This window comes from Hypanus sabinus, chromosome 18 (genome assembly GCF_030144855.1).
Source record: "Hypanus sabinus isolate sHypSab1 chromosome 18, sHypSab1.hap1, whole genome shotgun sequence".
Classification (NCBI taxonomy): domain Eukaryota; kingdom Metazoa; phylum Chordata; class Chondrichthyes; order Myliobatiformes; family Dasyatidae; genus Hypanus; species Hypanus sabinus.
The window spans coordinates 35,510,317-35,531,891 of record NC_082723.1 but is presented as its reverse complement, the minus strand read 5'-3'; the positions used below and the strand labels follow the sequence as shown (position 1 = coordinate 35,531,891).

Genomic DNA, 21,575 nt, shown 5'->3' with positions numbered 1-21,575 from the left:
TGTTCCCAAGCATGGAAAGACAAAACTGAAGGCCAGCCATATAATCCAAGACAAACGTCAAAAATAGTCATTTTGAGGAAAGTACCAAGTTCATTTTGAAAAAAGAAACCCACTAAATAATTGGCCTTTCAGATAATTGGGTTGCAGTATCAGGCCCATTAATTGCATTCACTGATTGTACAATGTATGAAACCCACCTGTTACCCAGCTGAATGCCACTGAGTGCTGTTGTTCCATCTCTGCTCACAAACAGCCTTAGATTACTGTCTGAAAATGAAGTGTAAAGGCCATTAACACGCTGTGTAAAAAAATGCTTACAAGCACCAAAAAGAAAACAGTTGCTCCCATTGATTTTAACTGAATTTCATATTATCAAGTAATGACCAGCTGTCAGAAACTACAACGGTTTACACTGTGCAGTTTTCTGATTTGCATGTAACCACAGTACCGCCTGATGAAGAAGTGCTCAAAAATAACAAGAAGAGAAATGATCAATTGTTGCATGATTGAACTTGAGGGAAAAAAATAAAAATACTGTTCTCAAATAATGAGATGGGTCTTTTTGACAAACACTTGAACCTCCCAACCAGGAAAATTAACCTTGAATTACAAGCTCATTCTGAATTATCATGTAATTTTACTACATCAATTGTTTATTTACAGGATCTTCTACAACAATGAGCATTTATTTTTTGCTGCTGAGAGGGTAGGGCGAGAGAACAACGGAGATAAAGAAAATTACATCTGGATTTTTTAAAAATGCAAATTCATCAAGATTAATATTTTAATCAGGTTAGCAAAGTATGAACATTCCAAAATTTAATCTTTACAAGGAGCGTTATTTCCTAATGGATGTTTACATTGAAGTGAATGGTTTGAATTTGGTTGCAAGTTTTGATGGGGTTATGTTTGCAAATGAGTGAAAAGGTTTTCAAGCAGTGATGGTATTTCTAAATGCATGGGGAAACATGATTCAATAGCAGTTTTCAAAATGGAATTGAATGGTCATTTGGAAAAGAAAATACTGTAGATCAAAGAAAGAAAACAAAGTGCAGGATCTCCATCTCTGCTACATGATTCTAACCCATTATTTAGATCTCTAGTGCCAAGGAGTAGTGAATTCAAGTTTTAAAAATATTGTAGCAAGTAGTATGGATGAAAGGTCATCTTGAAAAAGGATCCAGTGCTTCCCTTGCATTTAAGACAAATAACTCTTCTCAGGCTTCCAGCCGGGCACAGGTATTGACTTTAACCAATGTTTTGATGACAAACTGCCACCTTCATCAGGGATGATACCTAGGCATGTCTAGTCCAGTGGTAATACCAGTTGTCCATCCCTCCTGATTGGTTGTTCCTCAACCCATCAGGTTTCCAATCTCCAACCTTGTTTACAATCAAATTCCAGTTCTTTCCTGGAGCGAGACCTTCATCTTTGTTAAAATTCTTTTGCTCTATTTTTATTTCAATGGCTTCTTTCACCAGGCAGTCCCCAAAGCCATTGGTGCGGTACATTGCTTTGTGCCGAAGTCAGTCCTATGGCCATCGTGGATGCAATATTCTGCTACCACCAATTTCTCCGGGTAAGCAAAACCCAAAGGTCATCTTGTCCAGAAAACACACTATCTTTTTTAAAAAATCAAATTTGGGAGAATAAGTGCGTTCATTCTTTCTTTTAACTTAACCATAGATACAGCTCCAAACATATTATTTCCTTTAGAGAATAGATTAGTACAGACCCTTTGGCCCACAATGTGCCAAACCAATTCAATGTTCTATAAATTAGCAGGGACATTTACCATGTCTCTGTTAATAGTTTTAAAAAAACTGAACATACACAGTAAAAGATTAAAACTAATATTTTGGTCTTTACTTCTTCAATGGTATCAGCAATTGCTCCAGGACTTGCATTACGGCTGCACTGAATTTCCATTAGACCTGAGCAGAGTTCCAGCTGGTACAGTTTACTTGTCCAGGTTATAGACTGCTAACTTTAGACAAGTGGAAATATTTATCTCCCTCAGATTGTAAATTAATTATTTGTTGTGTCACCTTGTTCATATTTATATTAAAGGCTTAAGTGCTGTATGCAACAGCAAAGTAATACAAGTGAATAAAATTAATTATAGTGATTAAATTCCAAGGATTTCAGTGAAATCAAATCTGTTACCTGAAATAGATAAACAGGGTTGAAAATGAAATACTCAGCAGTAAAATTACAGTTTCCACCTTCTAAAGACAATCTTCTGAATTGGGTGCAGGAGGTTAAAAGGCTTAAATGTTTATAGATTAGACACTGCTATGTTAGCGTCAGGGAAAATTTGTGCTTGCCAACTAAGAACATTATGTGTCAAATCAGATTACTTTAATGCATTTTGCAGGAGCATTTGGTACTAATAAATGACAATATTTAAGCACCCTGCATCCCAAATGCTGAAGGAGAAATAAAGGTAACACAGATAAAAACCATAATTTTCCAGAAACTGCAAGAATCATGACAACAGTCCATAGAAAGGCAAATATATCACTGCTCAAGAAGTCAGGATATGCCATGCAACTGGCTCTTATATCTGAGCAATTAACCCACTTATGGGTTAACATACATTTAAAGGGGACTAGTCAATGGCCATTAGAATAGATTTGTAAACAACTCCTTGTTCTTTTCAGCATGAAAATAAAAGCAATTGAGTAGATTGAGCACCTTCTCAAAAGAGGTCTTAAATGACTGGATTAGTATTTGAATTCAAAATATAGAAGGCTACGAGATTGACATTTAAATGTAATTATTTATAACTGAAGAGTTAAAATGCAGTGAACACTTAAGTGTAGTGAACAATCCTGCTGTGCTGTAATCTCTTCCAAGATTTACTTGCCTGGCTCTGTTGAGAATAAAGAGGTCATCGGTAATGAAAATGCAAACCCATGGACAGAGAGAAGGTGGTAAGAGGAGAAGTCAAAGGATGCTCTAAGAGCAGGGAACATGAGTGGCTGGTTGCCAGCAAATTCCGAGGAAGAATACAAAAGATTGTAGGTCATTGAAACTCGCGAAGTGGGTATAATGCTGATGAACACAAATGTGCAGCAATACATTTCAGAAAGAGTGACCGGGATAGAATGTCCTAAATAATTAGGGTTTTTAAACAGCATAACAGAAATACAGATAGAAATCTTTAACATGACAAGCCCCAATAAGAGGTCAAAGAAAAGAGATTAAGAATAAAACTGTGGTTTGTACTCATAAGGTTGTGTTTTAGTAATGCAACTGATTTGCTGTTGATGAAGCTCATGACAAATGAAGCTTTGGAGTTTCACCTATGAGATATTTAGAGAGGAAAGATAGCAAAGGACTGATTGGCCAACTGATATATGTGCCATGGATTCAGGATTGTCATATGTTGTACCAAAATGAAGCTAGATTGTCATATGCTATACCAAGATGAAGCTAGAAGCACAGGAGAGCAGAAGGCGGCCATTTAAACTGTTGTGCCTGAACTCTCAATTAGCCCTTGCTTTGCAACTTTGCAAATGCTTTTCCTTGCGAGTAATTTTTCAAATCCTTATGAAAATTATTACTGAATCTGCTTCTATTTTGAGTAGAACACTACAGATACATCTTAGTGCCCAAAATAAAATCTACTCATTTCACCTCATTCCTTTTATAATTCACTTATGTGTGTACCCGATTTTAAAATGACAGGAAAAATGTTTTCTGCTTTACAAGTTGAGACTGAAACTATGAAGTCACTGAAGTGACTGGATTAGTATTTGAAAAGGGTATTACAAGAATGATATTTAAATAGGATTGGCTCTAACTGTAAAGACAATGAACTCTTAGATGAACAATTCTGCTTGTGCTGTAATTTCAAGATGATTTACATGTGTGGCCCACAAAGAATTTAAAAGAACAAAAATTGGCAGCAGTTCAATCTGCATATTTACATACTTGTCTCATTAAAAGACCACACATCATTGTGTTTATTGTTCAGCAGATGAGGCGCATGACCATTAGACCAGAGTCAGATTCTCCACGGCAGCATTAGTCATGCTACTGAACATAAATGGAGCAGTTCATCAGACGAATTTAAATGACGTTGCTTTTCGTATGATCTTATTAGTCATATTAATTACTCCTTGTATTTATTAACAATAAGTACCCTTCTAGAAGAGAGGCAATTCCCAATTTTGCTACTTAAGATTTAACTGTTGTTGCATCTGCTAAAATACAGCAATTTAGATGACAAGATTCAGGAGCAGAGTCAGGCCATTTGATCTATCAAGTATGCTCTGCCATTCAATTCTGACTGATTTTTTTTAAGCCTCACTCTCCTGCCTTCTCTCTACAACCCTTCGCCCCTTACAAATTAAGAATCCATCAATTTCTGTCTTAAATAAACCCAGAGACACAGCCTTCACTGCTCTTTGTGGCAACAAATTCCAAGGATTCACCAGCCTCTGGCAGAAGAAAATCCTCCCCTCACTCTTAAAGGGACGTACCTTTATTCTGAGACCATGCCTTTGGATCCTAGACTCTAGTACGAACAGAAATATCCCGGCCTTTCAATGTCTGGTTGTTTTCAGTGAAGTCATCCCTCTACCCATATCCTTCTGAACTCCACTGAGTAGAAACTCAGAACCGTCAAACTCACCTCATACGTTAAGCCTATCATTCTTGTGACCATCCTCTGGACCCCCATCAAGGGTTAGCATATCTTTCCTTAAATACAGGGCCCAAAATTATAAACATAGAAAACCTACAGTACAATACAGGCCCTTTGGTCCACAAAGCTGTGCCGAACATGTCGTTACCTTAGTAGTTACCCATGGTTACCCATAGCCTTCTATTTTTCTGAGCTCCATTACCTGTCCAGGAGTCTCTTAAAAAACCCTATCGTATCCGCCTCCACCACCATCGCAGGCAGCCCATTCCACACACTCACCACTCTCTGCATAAAAAACTTACCCCTGACATCTCCTCTGTACCTACTTTCAAACACTTTAAAACTGTGTCCCCTCATGCTAGCCATTTCTGCCCTGGGGAAAAAGCCTCTGACTATCCACATGATCAATGTCTCTCATCATATTATACACCCCTCATCCTCCATCGCTCCATGGAAAAAAGGCCGAGTTCACTCAGCCTATTCTCGTAAGGAATGCTCCCCAATCCAGGCAACATCCTTGTAAATCTCCCCTGCACCCTTTCTATGGTTTCCACATCCTTCCTGTAGTGAGATGACCAGAACTGAGCACAGTACTCCAAGTGGGGTCTGACCAGGGTCCTATAGAGTTGCAACATTACCCCTCGGCTCCTGAACTCAATCCCACGATAGATGAAGGCCAATGCACTGTATGCTTTCTTAACCACAGAGTCAACCTGCACAGCAGCTTTGAGTGTCTTATGGACTCTGACCACAAGATCCCTCTGATCCTCCAACACTGCCAAAAGTCTTACCATTAATACTATATTCTGCCATCATAGTTGACCAACCGAAATGAACCACTTCACACTTCTCTGGGTTGAACTCCATCTGCCACTCCTCAGCCTAGTTTTGCAACCTATCAATGTCTCAATGTAACCTCCGACAGCCCTCCACACTATCTACAATACCTCCAACCTCTGTCATCAGCAAATTTACTAACCCATCCCTCCACTTCCTCATCCAGGTAATTTATAAAAATCATGAAGAGTAGGGGTCTCAGAACAGATCCCTAAGGCACACCACTGGTCACTGACCTCCATGCAGAATATGACCTGTGTACAACCACTCTTTGCCTTCTGTGGGCAAGCCAGTTCTGGATCCACAAAGCGATGTACTCTTGGTTCTGCAGACTCCCTACCTCCATACACTACCTGTCCCTCCACCTCTCTTTGCATTCTCTGCAAAGACGGCCACAGTGCTTTCAGTTCCTTCTTCCGGATAACTTATGTATAAGTGAAAAGCTGTAAAGCTGTGGTCTCAACACTGACCCCTGTAGAACTCTTCTAGTGAATGACAGGCACTCTGAAAAGCCTGATCATACAATTTTACCCCTGAATTATGTGGGGATAAAATGGGCAACAAAATACGAGTTTACCTTCAGCATTACTGACATCCGTGAAGTCCTGGCTCTGTACGATTTTTTCCACAATATCATCTGCATCAATTCTGGTGTCATCAACCCAAGTGGGCTGATTTTCCACCGTTTCCTTTTTCCGCCTTTGGGAGGGAAGATACATTAGAAGCAATATATCTACATGCTTAAAAGTTATCAGAACAATCAGAATACGAGGAGCCTGCAGAATAAAAGTTGGCAGATTTCATTTCCAAATCTCTCTAGAAAGTCCTTCAGTCCTTACACATGTTGTTTAAGCATGTCAGCAAAAGCTAATCCAATGGATGCCCAGTAGTTGCACAAGTGTTTGTATAGCAGACTATATAATCTAGAGCAAAAATTCTGATATTTCCATTCAGCAGTTGGCCACTGCAGCATTCACACAACTGTCTCAAAGGTCAGAGTAGGAACAAACCTAATACCTTTATAACCTGTTCAGTCAAATGGCATACTGAGCACCTTCTACTAAGCCATCAGGAGAGCTGAAATTGGTTACTTTGGCCATTACCCCATCTCAAATTAGATTGGAATTTGTAACACTATTTCATTCAGGTTGGCTGTGAAACAATTTGTGGTTCACACACAAATAGAACAAGTCAGAGATAAGTGCACTTATGAAGCTTTATCTTTTAATGCTGCAATTAGCAAGACACTACAGATACATTTTGGCCATTTCTAAATTTTTGCAAAAGTTTCTGCATCATCAGATATAATAATAGGGCAGGGAAAAATTCAAGTACTTTCTCCTTTGCTCATCATATTCCTTGTGTTGCAATTACTGTATCTTCGCAAACTTGTGAAGGAACAGAACATTAACACAAGGCACTGGGAAATTTCAAAAATTCATTCCATTGAAGACTTATGCAGTTGAAAGAAGCAAATTCAGACAGCTCAGTCTCCGTTGAACTTGAGCCAAGCTTGTAGAAATGAAAGGTCAACTTGCCTCCCTTCCCTGCAAGGACAGCTTTGGAAAAAAGGCAAAGTACATAGATCCAGGAAGTAGAAGCATCTCGATCAATAGATTGAGTATTCAGTCAGAGGCAAAATAGAGCAAGTACAAATATCTTAGTGCTGTCAATTCAAATCTTATGCTCAGAAAATGATTTGTCAAGGGAAAGAAACTTTAATAAAATAGCATGACTTCAATTTGAAGGAAGAGGCAAAACAAATGAATGACCTGAGAATCAAGAGAATCCTTAAAATCCAGTCAGAAAATCTAGTCTGGAGAAACTACCCTTCAGCCCAATTAGCAGAGAAGAAAGTATTGAATGGTACACAAAATACATCTACAGATTCATGCTTAAATGATCAGACTACAGACAAACATTTTCTGATCCTCAACAAATACACATCTCAGACTGTACAGTGGAGTTTGAAAAATGTAGAAGACAGAATGGATCACAGATTAAAACAAACATTCTTCAAATTAAACTGTACATATAACGTTTCGTGGTCTCACCTTCTATGGGTCCTGCTATCAGGATGTGCACTATCCAGAGATAGGGAACTACCTCTTTTAAAGAGAACAGCTGTGTACCTGGAAGGCCTGTCAGGGGGGAGTGCTGGCCTTGGAGGCCGTGGTGGTTTCTCCATTTTGTGCTCCTTCTCTCCTTCTGTGCTCTCAACGGTAATGCTGAGCCCTCCAGACGCACTGCTACTACTGGACGTATTCCGCCTGTGAGTTAGGTCTGAGAGACTGGAGGACCGGGAGTGCTCAGTGCTGTAACCTGGATTTTCAAACAATATTGAACTTCCAATAAATAATTTCATGTACAGATACAAATCACACTGTCTTTGGAGATCATTGATCCATGTAGTACGTTTTTTTGTTATATAACATTTACTATTAATTGCTTTTTTTACTTTTTGTTATTAAGCAGTAAATTACTTATGGTGCATTCGATCTTATTCAGTTTGGCCCCAGACCCTTTAAGGAATAAATCGGCTCAGAGGTGACTGGGTTACCAACATTAAATTACATCAAGCATACATTCAGCACTTTCAAAATGGTATTCTTTTTTGGAATGGACTGAAATAAATTATGCATTTAAACTATTTGTGACATGCACAAACTGCAGATTCAATTCCAGATTTACAATACCCAATTAACTATAGGACAGTAAAGCAATCAAAGCAGATATTTCTGATCATGAAAGATCCAAATTTTCAAAATTCTATCAATATCTTTAATTGAGTTACTTTGCTTCTCCCTAAGGTCCCATCTTAACACCACCTGTGTACTCAGTGTTAATCTCAGATAAGAAATTAAAGATGTGAAATGAAACCAATAAATGATTGGGGAAAGGTTTGTTATTTTATTGGTCGACCGAAACAAATGAGATTTCTTACAATCCTGTTTTGGTATTTGACTTCTCGCCAAGTAGTAATGAAAACTAGTCATTCTAGCAATCAGTCTGGTGAACTCTTGCCGCATTTCATCCTATCCACTAACAATATCCAGATGGTAATTATACCCGAACCCCATGTACCATAATTGGAGCAAAACATCTTTACTCTTGTATTTAAATTCCCTTGCAATATTTGCTTTTCTAATCACTGGCTCAAGTTGTCCATTAGCTTTGTGGTTTGTGTACTAGGATAGCCTGGTCCCTTGAATACCCCACGCCTTTCAATATCTAAATCACATCAAAGAAAACCAATCTTTAAAAAAGCGGATTATCTTATTTTATTGCATCAATAGACAAGTGGAAAATATTTCAGGTGGTTGACATCACATCTTACACAAATCTTTCCAGCCTAGAACACCATTGCAAGAGTTCCTCAAGACTCTAGTTTCCTATCTTCAGTCACTATACATTTTGGTAGTGTCAGACTAACAGACTTCTTGGACTGCTAAATGTATCTTCCAATTGACTTCAGTTTACTGCACTCAGTCAAAGGCCACTGTGGTGTCACCTCACCTCTACAATATTTGGATTGAGGCTGTGAAGACTGGGATGAAGTGGTCCTGGCAAAATCTAAACTGGGTGAGGAAGTGCCACATGACAAAGACACCTTCCATCACTACGCCAATGATTGAATATGAACTGATCAGAAGTAATTAGCTGGATTGTTTGGCCTGCCTTTAGTGAAAAGGACACACCCTGACCACTTTCCATGTTGTTAGCATCGTAGCAATCAGAATAGCTAGGTTAGTGTTGGAGCATTGCAGAATAGGCCGAGACAAGCTCAGCAAGAGGTGATTATATTGAGACCAACAAGTTTTTAATGGAGTTTGATAGGTGCATGCAGGTCTCTTGCCCCAGGGACCAGCATTTAAAGTCAGCTACTGCAGACCAAGATGATGTTACCACACTCAGTGGTGAATTTTTGGAATTCTAAACTATTGATTGAAGAATGTTGCCAACTTCAATAACCTTTGCTATATCTGAGTGTCTCAGTACGATTTTTGATATCATGCAGAGTGAGAATAGAATTGACTGAAGACCATTTTCTGTGGTGGTAAGGACAACAGATTGAGTTATAATAGCTGAAAGAGATTACAGATGCTTCAACCTTTACATAAATCACTACAAGTTCTAAGGAAAAGCTAGATTAAAAAGAAACATATTCCTTGTGTAAGGAATTCAGAGCAAGATGTCAGATTTTGCCATCAGGGAGGAATTCTATCCCTGTTAAGCAGACAGGAAGATGGGTGAGCACAGATGTCCTGGAAATGGAAGATATGTGGGTGAGGGTAGCATCAATGGTGGAGGGAGGGAAACACTTTTTTTTTGAAGGAAGACATCTCTGATGTCCTGGAAAGGAAAGCCTCATCCTGGGAACAGATGCAGCAGAGATGAAGGAACTGAGGAAAGGGAATGGCTTTTTTTATATATATAAAAGAACAGACAGGTTGGGAAAGGGATAGTCAGATAGCCATGTGAACGGAAAAGGTTTGCAAAAGATGTTGTCTCCAGAGACAGCTTGTCTCCAGAGACAGAAATAGATTTAGAAAGGGCAGAGAGGTGTCAGAAATGTGAAAGTGAATTTAAAGGCAGTGTGGAAGTTGGAGGCAAAGTTAATGAAATTGAAGCAGAACCAACTTCAACGTAGTGTAGGAGAAGTTGGGGAGCATTACCAGAAGACTTCGAACATGGACTGATCTGCATAACCAATGAGAAGGCAAGCATAATTGGGGCACACCCAGCTGCCTACAACTACCCCTTAAATCTGTCAAGTGGGTGGAGCTGAAATAAACTGTGAGGGGGGGGCAGTTGGGTCTTGTGCAGAGAGAGAAAAGCAGAGAGTTTTTAAGGTCTTCTTGATGAGGGATGGTGCACATGGACTGAACATCCATGGTGAAAATGAGGTGATCAGGGCCCGGGAATCTAAAGTTGGTGAGGAGACCGACAGCGCGTGAAATGTCATGGATGTCGATGTAAAAGGACTGAACTAAGTGAGTTGGAATACAGTAGAGATATGGAGACACAAGTTCAGCGGGGCAGGAGCAGGCAGAGACAATGGGTCTACCCAGACAGTCAATGTTTCTAGATCTTCAGCAGTGTGGATTAAGGGAACTATGAATATGGTGGTAGTGGGTGGGAATTCTCTACAATGAAGGTTAATGATGGTGTCAGCGACCATTTTCTGATGGTCCAGAGTGGGGTCCTTTCCAAGGAGGTAGGTAAGAGATGGTGCCTGAGAGTTGCCACCTGGCCTCAACAAGATGGAGTCAGTCTGCCACATTGCAACAGCACCCCCTTTGCCTGCAGGTTGGGATTGGGGTGGAATGAGTGGAGGGCAGTGTGCTCACAGGGGGTAAGCTTCGAGGAGGAGTAAGGAGTGCTGAAGTTGAACCAGTTAATGACTCATCAGCAATTAGTGATGAAAAGATCGCGAGCAGGCCGACAAGCAAAGCAGGATGTCCAGGAAGGGTTGGAAAGTCAGATACGGGAGAAGGGGTCATCAGTGTGGGGTGGAAAATCGTTGCCAAGATGCGGACTCAGAGACATAGGTAACCAGAAGAGGAGTTCGGCATGGTGGCAGGCAAGTAGTAAAAGTAATGTGTAGCTCAAGAGGATAAAAAACATTCAATTTGATAGCAAACATTCTTTGGCAAATGGGAAGCAACCCAATGTGAATTGGATAGCACAACATACTAATGGAATGTCCTTTCACTACTGAGCCAAAGACTGAATCAAGCCCAGAGCAGAAAATCTAATTTCCTTGCTGACTTTAATCCTCTAACAAGATATAGAGGTGGGCAGGTTGAACTCAATTTCCAAGCACGAGTATATCTTAAAGTTCTAATCTGGTATTAGCTGGTAATCTCAAATTGACACTGAGAAATTGCTCTAGGGAATGGAAATTGTCTCTTTTCTTTAAATATTCTGATGCAACAACACTAAAGGTAACTAGTCAGGATCCCATATAGGATTTAGAAAATTAACAACATGAAAAGAAACTAAAAGACAAAACATAATCAGTAACCTCATCTCAAACTAGTCTTATTTTAAGAATTAAGGTCAATACTGCAAAATCTATAATCCACTGCAGCAGTTTTTCCTCCCCGCCACCATTTGCTTTACTACAGGTATTTTTATCTAGTAATTCCTTACATTTAACTAACTGCCATAACTTTATAACTAAGACAATGTGTAAAATGTATTCTTATTAATATGGGTTCCCTGAATCAGTTAGCTCCACCAGCAAGGACATTAGTGTCCTAATTGTAATTAAAGGATAACATTTACTTTTAGAACATGAAATTGTGTAAAACACAGCAAGAATAACAAATCCCTTTGTACTGCAGAACTTAGAGAAATTCAGTTTCCCCTTTGCCCCATTCCTTATGCTATATTGATAGGAATTTAATCTCTTATTCAATGCAAGAATAATTTACTTAAACAGGCAAAGATGAGGAACTTATCTGTATCTCAAAGATCATTGTTTTTATTCAGTTCCTAATCACACGTGTTGAGTTCAGCCTTTGGAAAAACACCTCACCCTTGTGTTATTTTCTCTCCAGTCTAAACCATGACTTTATATTTATGAACCATCTTTCAGTGTTGATTACATTGCTCAGGAGAGCAGTACAACTTTTTTCTTTAACTTTGAGTAAATTTGCAACCTTACAATTCTAGTTGTTTGAATAATTTCTTCAAGCTCAAATGTACAGGATACAAAAGAAAAAGGAATTCATTTACCTGATACTTTAGAATGTTGACTGGCATAACTTGAATTCCTGGAATGACCAATTTGAAACACTTCATCTGGGCTGGGCGGAGTCTGATCAGCATCTTCAGTCAAGGCTAGCAGAAATGGTAAAAGTGACTGATTTTTTTACCAAAAACCTCTATACTCTTAATGTTGAATTTAAGTAACATTCAGAAAAAAAGGTAAAGGGTAACTAACATATGGAACAAAGTGAGGAATTTAAATAAGCTATTACAAACAGTATTACTCTGTTTGGCTGACTGTTGAGGATATATTGAGCTGGAACCTTCAGTGTTAGTTACTGAGAGGAATGGCAAAAGGGCTGCTTAACTGGGGTTAAGAATCCCAGCCCCTACTTAAAAATTCAGTGCGAACAATAAATTTCTAATTTGAAGCACACAAATGCTTGAAGTTATCTCAAAGATCTGAGCCCTTCTGTCAAGACATCCTGGAGTTTCAATACTGTGCTGTCCAGGCTGCTGAGCATTTCCAGCAACTTTTCTTTCATTTCAGATTTTCAGCATCTGCCTTAAAAACTGGATGAATGCTGAGCATCTAAAAACATGTGTGTGAAGAACAGTGTGAAAATCTGTTTACTGGTGTTTTAATTTCCATCCAATCTAATTAACAAATCACAAGGGTCTCGGCACAAAACCCACTGTACTCTTTCCCGTAGATGCTGCCTGGCTGGCTGAGTTCCTCCAGCACTGTGTGTGCTGCTTAGATTTCCAGCATTTGCCCTAGTTTATTTTTACCATGAAATTGAAATCTCATAGCAATACTTAAAGAGCTAGGAATAATTTGTTGGCAAAGATTTGAAATATAAATCCACCAATTGTTATTAATTCTTGTAATCAAATCCTACCAATCCATTCAGGCAGTGAATTTTGCATTATTATAACTGTCTATTGAAAGACACTCAAGAACAATGAAGTCTCAAGGATATTAGCACACTAGTTAGAGCGTGACTCTTACATCAGCTTCAGTTTATAGAAACAATGTAATGAAAGAAAATAGCTCAGTCAACAGCAGTAAAATGGGAACAACTCTCAGACTACAAAAACTGTCGAAATCAAAGGAAATTAAAATTTACTTGCACAGAATTTCTCACTCTACTTCAGATTTATGCCCAATGCTCTATGACAAAAGTTCTGAGAAATTAAGTGTTCCAACAATCTGAAATGGCAGACTAAATCAGGGCTCCATAGCGCAAATACCAATGATAGTTCAAATCCTTGCAGTTATACAAATGTGTCTACTGCACACAGTCATTGGCGCTCTCTTCAATTACATAATTGCTTTCTTATGGCTGTCTTAGATTCTTTAGTGACAAGAAATCTGTACGGCTTGGGTTCCTCATACTTTGAAATTTGCCTTTTATTTGGTTGAAGTATCTTTTACCTGAGCTGAGTGGAGGCCGAGGTTTTGGCTGTCTCACTGAATTCAAGCCCCCTGAGGCAACAATATTGCCTGTGGTCCCATCTCCTTTACAGTCCAGCTGCAAGGAGCTATCTTGGCCCGGAATTGAGATGGACTTGGCAGTACATACAGGCCTGCAGAAAACAATAGAGGACATTTTGTGCACTGTTTAAGCTTCACATTTTCTTTAAAATAACATGTATCAATTCATTTTAAAACCCACTGTAAAGTAGCTTTGTTAACACTTGATTTAACCATCCTTAACCATTCAGCTATTCCAGATTCAGTGTAATCATTTCCAAGGCAATCACAGGGGAATCTTTCAGTTCGAAAATCTCCATCAGGGGAACACTGCACCCTTCTGAATCAATACTAATTTATCAACTTTTAGTCAACTCACTTTTCTTTCAGGCTGTATCAGAACTAAGCATTACTGACCATTATTTTAGCTCAGGTTTTCAGATTGTACAGCCTGTACTTTCCATAGGCTTTTGCAATTAGCAATAGAAAGAGTAATCTGATACTTCCTGCATCAATTTGTTTGGTGTCTCCCTAGAGATATTGCCTTAGTTCTACCCTTCACTTCACCTCCCCATCAGGACTGGAAAGGAGCCAGAATAAAGTGATGGGGGGGGGGGGGGGGTCAGGGAGGGAGAAGAAAAGGAAGAAGAGTAGGGGTACAAACTGGCAGGTAATAGGTGAAACCAAGTGAAGGGGAAGGTAGGTGAGTTGCTGGCTGAGGGAGTGGAGGGATGGAGGGGTGTGGGTGAAAAGAACAATTGGGAGGTAATAGGTGTAGCTGGTAAAGGGTTGAAGAGGAAGAAATCCGATGGGAAAAGAGTGGGTGGGGGACCAGAGAGAGATGTTGGGCAGGTGAGAAGGAGGCAAGAGAAGAGGGCCAGAATGGAAAGGAAGAAGGCAGAACATTACCAGAAGCTCAATAAATCAATGTTTACGCCATCAGGTTGAAGGCTACCCAGATGGAACATGGTGTTGCCCCTCCTACCAGAGCTTGATCTCATCCTGGCAACAGAGCAGGCCATTGACTGACATATTGGAATGAGAGGGGAAACCCAATTACAATTAGGGAGGGAGGGGGGGAGATTGGAAAAATCTCACCTTGTGGCAGATTGAGAGAAAGTGCTCAACGAAGCAGTCTCCCAATCTACTTCAGGTTTCACTGAACTAGCAAAGGCCCTACCACATACAGTAGTTGACACTGACAGACTCCAAAAGGTGAGGTGTTTCTTCACCTGGAAGGACCGTTTGGGGCCCTGAATGGTGTACCAAATGTCATACTTGCAAGGATAAGTGACAGTAGGGAGATCAGTAGGGAGGGATGAGTGGATAAGGGTGTCACGTATTTTCAGATTTGTACATCGTATGCAGTTGAAAACGGCATGAAATTCGTTGTTTGCTTTAACAACCAACACACCAAACGATGTGGTAGGACACCTCACAAATATCACCACACATCCTGGCACCAAAGTAGCATGCTTACAACAGTTGGCAGAACACGGTACATAAACAGAGCAGCAACAAAACAGTAAAAACAAGACACTTTTTTCCCTCCCACCATCCCACACACAAACAGTCCAACTACAGGACAGGCCTCCAGTCTTCAGGCAGCAAGTGACCTTCGGGATTCAATCTTTGTTAACAATCCCTGTACTAGTCAATGATGAGACCCTGGGCACGCCAAGTGACCAGCCCTCGAGCCTCATGACTGCACGGACATCCAATCCTGGGACCCACTAACTGTGACATCCACAGGAGTCCACCATCCAGTCACGTCACTGGACTCCGAGCACGAAGCAGGAGCCTGGACTCCAAATATCCTTTGTCACTCGTCCAGGTCACTGGCCTATCAGTGTGGAGCAGAAGCCCGAACTCCAGATGTCCTTCAGCACTTGCCCATATCGTTGGACCTGGAGCTCGAGTGCAAAATAGAGTTCTAAATTCCAGCCTGATCGCTAACTCCCCATATCCCCGACTCTAAACTCGAACCTGACCTTCAACTCCCCTCTGTCCCCAGACCAAGACTGGTATAACATTAACCTGCACTGTGCTGTAATGTTCTATATTCTATCAGCAATGTAACTGAAAACCAACTTGTTTTCTCTTTCTAGTTCTGAGAGGTCTTACCCCTGAAATATTAACAGTTTCTCTTTCCACAGATGTTTTCTGACCTGCTGAGTAATTCCAGCATTTTCTATTTTTTAGATCGAAAAGGTACCTTGTGATTTCAGGTTCTTCTCTCCCGCACCCCCCCCCCCCCCACTAAACACCATGATCTGAACCCTCCCTAAGCACAGCAGTATTTCTGTGGCAAGCTGCTGAAATTTAACCACAAACCGGCAATACATATGGGAGCCACATTTTGGATTGTGGTTCGGCCTCACAGATCTGAGCCCAATAAATCTGGATTAATTGGGTATTAGAAGGGCAGATGTGGGCAGAAGGTGCATTCCTATTTAATGCTCCTTCAGTCAATAGAATGAGATTACATGGAAAAAGTATCTAAACATAGTACCTAAATTAAATAACATGAGCCTGTGGGAGGCAGCTTTTAGTTTCCCTTGCCCCCAAGATCAATGATCCAAACAAATTTCTTCATTTGCAGTGATCTACAATTTATTCAATAGCTGTTTTTGCCTACTACCCAAGCACTAGAGGGCAGCATTCAACACCCCGGCCTGCCTCAAACCCTACCTAAAACAGTGAAGCAAAATGGAGATAGGTATATTCTGCCCAATGATTGCCTAGGAAACAATTATTGCTAACCAACCCCAATACAAGATCTGAATACCATGTTGAATTGTTTCAATGCGATGGCAAGCAACGTTTTGTAAAGTGATGTGCAGATTAAAAACAGGCAAAGGGCTGCTAGAAAAGTCAGCTTAGTCAAATGGAGGTCTGGGGACTACCGTGGTAACAACTGATTTGCTTCGCTTCAAGGAATTGAGCATAATCTTTGATTTTAATCAGCTGTGCGCATTTGTCAAGAACAGCCTCCACAACATGCATCGGATTAAATAGATCTGCAAGGATGACATTACCATTGACAGAAAAGCCTTGAGTGAGTGAGAGAAATGCAGCAAGAAGTACAAACTGGTGCAACTCTATAGAGCCAGAGTCCTAGGGTATCAATGTAAAAACACCTGTTACAAAAAAATGGAACCCACACCTTTTCTTTCACCCAGTTTTCTTGGCTCTGCCGATTATTAATTGGGGGATAGTATTCACTGAGGGGTGGTAGCCTCCCTATTACTTGTTCAAGAACCTATGTTTTGTGCCATATTGTCACAACACAAACATAGCTTTGATCTCATCCAAATGCTACACACACAATTCCGTCAGAGCCAAGGCTTTTGTACCGTTTGTCACATTAACACCAAGTTGTACATTTCATCATCAACCTCAAGCAATCACACACAAAACAGTTGGAAGGAAGTGATCACATCAACATGATGTGAAAATCACTTTCTTCTATTGTCATTTATATTTTTCACTTTTCAGAAGTGTTTTTTTTTAAAAACAAGCATTGGAATCCATTGTGAAACTTCCTTCAGGATAGGTTGGAGCTCTCCAACAGCTGTGCCTTTACGAAAATGGTCTTTGCATGAATGTAAAAGTAATTAATATTTTGCACATTTTGATTTCGTAGCCAAACACAAATGTACTAAAATGAAAATTAAAAGTCAGAGTAATTTTCACAATAATACTTCAGATTTGCACACTTGGCGAATGTTTGCATTATATGCAGTCCTACGCAGTACATGCCTCTTGCCATGGTTGTTACTTAAATAAAGGATAATTGTTTTAGTTGTGACTGTTGATACTGAAAGACCAAAATTTTATGAATTTTTATTAATGAGGAACCACCACTCATTTTCATGTGAATCCTCAATCCAAATTTAACTCTTGGATCCAAGGCACTTAAAACTTTTGAAATTCCTGTTTCGCTGCCGCTGCTACTGTGCGATCGGAAAAATCTCCGGGAGGAAGGCCCCGAATCCTCGTCTTTGCTTGTTGCTTGGCGGCTGGTTTCGGGCTCGAAGCGCTCAGCAGAGATGGTGCTCAGTGTCGGAGAGCTGGTTGGAGGCTCGAAGTTTTCAGACGGAGTTGGCTGTGGTCAGGGCTCCCAAAGTGCTGTATCAGCAAGAAGCAGTGCTGGAGGTTCATGGCAGGGAGAGTTTTTCTTCCTTCTACCGTCTGTGTGAGTTGATGGGCTGTCGGGACTGAGACTTCCTTTTAAACCGTGCCATGGACTGCTCTTTATCAGATTATGGTATTGCTTTGCACTGTTGAAACTATGTGTTATAATTATGTGGTCTTTGTCAGGTAGTCTTATGAATTATGGTTTTGTCTGCATTGTTGAAACTATATGTTAACTATAACTATGTTGTTTCGTGTAGGTCATGTAGCATTAGGTTTGTCTGATGAGTTTGTAGTTCCTTTCCGGGGAACGCGCTAAGACAGTAGCACGATATCGATACGCAGCAGCTTCTCCCGTCTCCGGATTGGGGATTACCAAACATTATGTGGTTTTTCTTGTGTGGTCTGTTTTGTGCTTTTTCGTGATATCATTCTGGAGAACGTTGTTTCATTTTTTAGCTGCATTGTATTTGTGGTTTATAAATGACAAACTGAATCTGAATCCAATTTCCAAAATGTTGTGATGAGAGGAGTACACCAAAATGAAAAGGAAGACTGGCTGGAGAAATGACCTTCAACGTGTGTATTTGGTGACAAAGTTTAATAGCTTTTGGCGCACTGCAAGATGTAGGTAAGATTCTCAATCACAATCCAATTAAATTCTACACATTAATTCTTTCTGGAATGTGCACAAATTAGCAGAAAACTGCTGAAGATACAAAAGGTTTGCCCAAGAGGAGAAATGGAAAGTTGAAGTGGTAGCAAGCGAAAGATGGTGTTGCAACAAAAGTTGTTTCTTCCCCCCCATCCCCCATTCTCCTCAAAATGGTTCATGAAGAACAGGATGAATGTTGTGGGGAAAGGACATACAGAGAAAGACAGACAAACAGACATCATTATCATCACAATTACTGAAACTAACAAGATACATTAAGGAATCTATTCCTTGTGGGATTCAGGTTACTTGTAAATTTATTCCCAAAATGAATGAGGATGTAAATGTTTGTGTGTCATAAATAATTCACACATCTTCAATGGCAAAATTTAATTGACATTAAATGGCAATTTAGAATATATTTAAAGCAACACTAGTTAAAGAGTAATGTATTTTATTTTACCGTTTTCTCTGCTTATTAAGACTTTGCCAATAAATGAAAAGATTGATAATGACTATAATGTTAATCAGTTGCTGTGTTCAAACAGTTCATATATGTAATATACATCTTTTATCCATCTCACCTTTATTTGCTTTTACCTGTTGTCACTACATCAACTAGGCACATGCTGAAGTGTGTTTAGTGCTTAATTCATTATCTGAAAATTGATGTCTGAAAATTGTATGGCTGGAAAAAAATGTCAGGCAACTTATTGTTTGGATGCTATCTAGTTATTGTTCAATATAAAGTGCACATTTATCAAGAGAGTAATGTCAGGGGTGAAACCATCACAGTAACTGCATTAACAAACCAATTGATTTTTCTATGCAATCTTTTGGCAAAATCATACCATGAAATATTGCCCTTGTGTCATTTGATTGCTTTGTCACTGCGCAATCTGTATATAGAATCTACCTTTACGTTGTTTCACCAGAATGGACTCAGTTTTTTAAAAAAAAATGGATTACATGCAACTACCTTAGACAAGTTAATATAGCAAGAAATAATGATTCAATATATCATTCATGTAGTGAAATTTATAGCTCACAATACATACAAGCCAACTTTTACCAGACAGTCTGCTTATATGCATGATAAATGCTCAAGCGTTTCATTAATATTTAAGAGAAGAATATTTGGTAGCTCTTAGATAAATAATACTTTTGAGAAGTTTCTTTTAATATCATATTATCTACATTTGGCATAGAGATTGACATTCCTATAGTGCCCCTACACTCACTATTATTTTTGGAAAGCAAATATAACAATAGGAAATTCACTAGACACTCCTTTCCCTGAAAACAATCTCACCTAATCAACCTCTACTTAATGGCTCCAAAATTTGCTCTGATCCATTTCAGGACTCTAAACTACAAACCAGCTGTATCTTTCTCCTTAACTATTTTAAAACTAATACAATTATGGTCACTGAAACCCAATTGATTTGTTACACCCTCTCTAGTAGTTCCCTCTACATTGAATGAGGAAATATTTCACAAATTCCACTCTGACCATGTTTTTAAAACATAGCTGGTCTTGTTAATATTAGTGAAATTAAAATCTCCTACTGATACCACCCAATTATATTTACAACTGGCTGCTCTCATTACATATCTGCTCCAACAATTCCAACTGACTATTGGGGGCCTATAATACAATCAGAGTAACCGTCCCCTTCTTTAAGTTACAAACTTTCAAGGTGGCAGCTAGTCCAGTCAGAGCAGCCACTTCAGCTTCAACGAATGGGAGTAATCTTTCTTATGATCACAAGACACTGCTGGAAAATATACTAGATTAACCGCATCCAAGACTGACTCAGCGTGAGATGGACAGCTGTGCACTCATTCTGATGGAAATATAGCTCCAGGATACCACCCCTGAAGCAGGAATCCAACTGGAGGGTTTCATTTCTATTCAGGCTGACAGAATTCCCATGGTGGTGGTGGTGGTGTTAATAAGAACTGGTGTGTAGCTGCTTTGGTCGTAATGACCCACTGTTTATTTATGGTAGAGTTTGTAATAGTCAAGTATTTACTGAGGAAGTTCACTGATATTGTGACTGTGGCTGTATACATTCCCACCCTGTGCTAATGCTGGAGCACTGTTGCATGAGCTCTACGGATCTGACTTGCAAATCACAAACCTCAATGGTTTATTGTTGCTGGAGATTTCAACCATACTGATTTAAAAATAATCCTGTTGGACTTGGCCACCAGAGGTGAGAACCATTAGACTGGTTTATACCAACATCTCTGGTGTATACAAAGCTTCTCACTGTCCAACCTTGGATTCTCTGACCACTAATCTGTTATGCTATACAAAAGGCTGCATGAACTCAGCAGGTCGGGCAGCATCCGTTGAAAGAAGCAGTCAATGTTCCTGACGAAGGGTCTCGGCCCGAAACATTGACTGCTCCTTTCAACGGATGCTGCCCGACCTGCTGGGTTCATCCAGCCTTTTTGTACGTCTTGATTTGACCACAGCGTCTGCAGTGTACTTTGTGTTTACTAATCTGTTATGCTAATTCCTGCATACTGACTAATTAAACACGACAAATCAGTTCAAAGAGAAATAAAGATCTAACCAGAAGGAACCACCCACCTCAACGTTACAGGACCGTTTAGAAACCATGGAATCGAAAATGTTCAGGGAGGAGCTACCAATGACCTTAACATTGATGAATATACAAGATCTGTGTCTGGTGACATAGAGAAGTTATTTGAAGATGTGTCACCTATTAAACTCATTTATAATAGGGCAACTCTGAAGCCATGGCTGACAGCAGAAGTATGGGCATGGCTGAGAGACTGGGATGCTGTCTTCAGCATCAAAGTGATTACCAACAGTCTTGGTAACCCTTGTCAAAAACCTTGGTGTGATATTTGATTCCGCCTTTAAGTTTTGACAAGTTATTGCAGTAGTAAAGACCCGTTTTTTCCAACTTTGTACTATTGCCAAAAATCAAGCCATTTCTCTCTTTCAAAGATCTTGAGAAAGTCATCCACGCCCTTATATCCTCCCGCTTGGACTATTCCAACTCCCTGTATACTGGGATTAGTCAGTCGTATCTCTCCCATCTGTAGCTGGTCCAGAATG

General features: G+C 39.7%; 1 protein-coding gene across 2 annotated transcripts in view; it reads right to left on the bottom strand.

Moving 5' to 3' along the window:
- The window catches only part of LOC132407475 (early estrogen-induced gene 1 protein-like), a 92,621-nt gene that overhangs the window by 8,109 nt on the left and 62,937 nt on the right, over positions 1–21,575 (bottom strand). Inside the window, exons 6-10 of one of the 2 annotated variants that reach the window (XM_059994062.1) lie at positions 13,648–13,799; positions 12,237–12,341; positions 7,547–7,814; positions 6,070–6,191; positions 198–267 (exon numbers count right to left, since the gene is read on the bottom strand). In XM_059994062.1, the coding sequence (XP_059850045.1) occupies positions 198–267; positions 6,070–6,191; positions 7,547–7,814; positions 12,237–12,341; positions 13,648–13,799 (717 nt within the window). The remainder of the gene's footprint in view (positions 1–197; positions 268–6,069; positions 6,192–7,546; positions 7,815–12,236; positions 12,342–13,647; positions 13,800–21,575) is intronic. The other variant, XM_059994063.1, reaches the window with a different exon arrangement.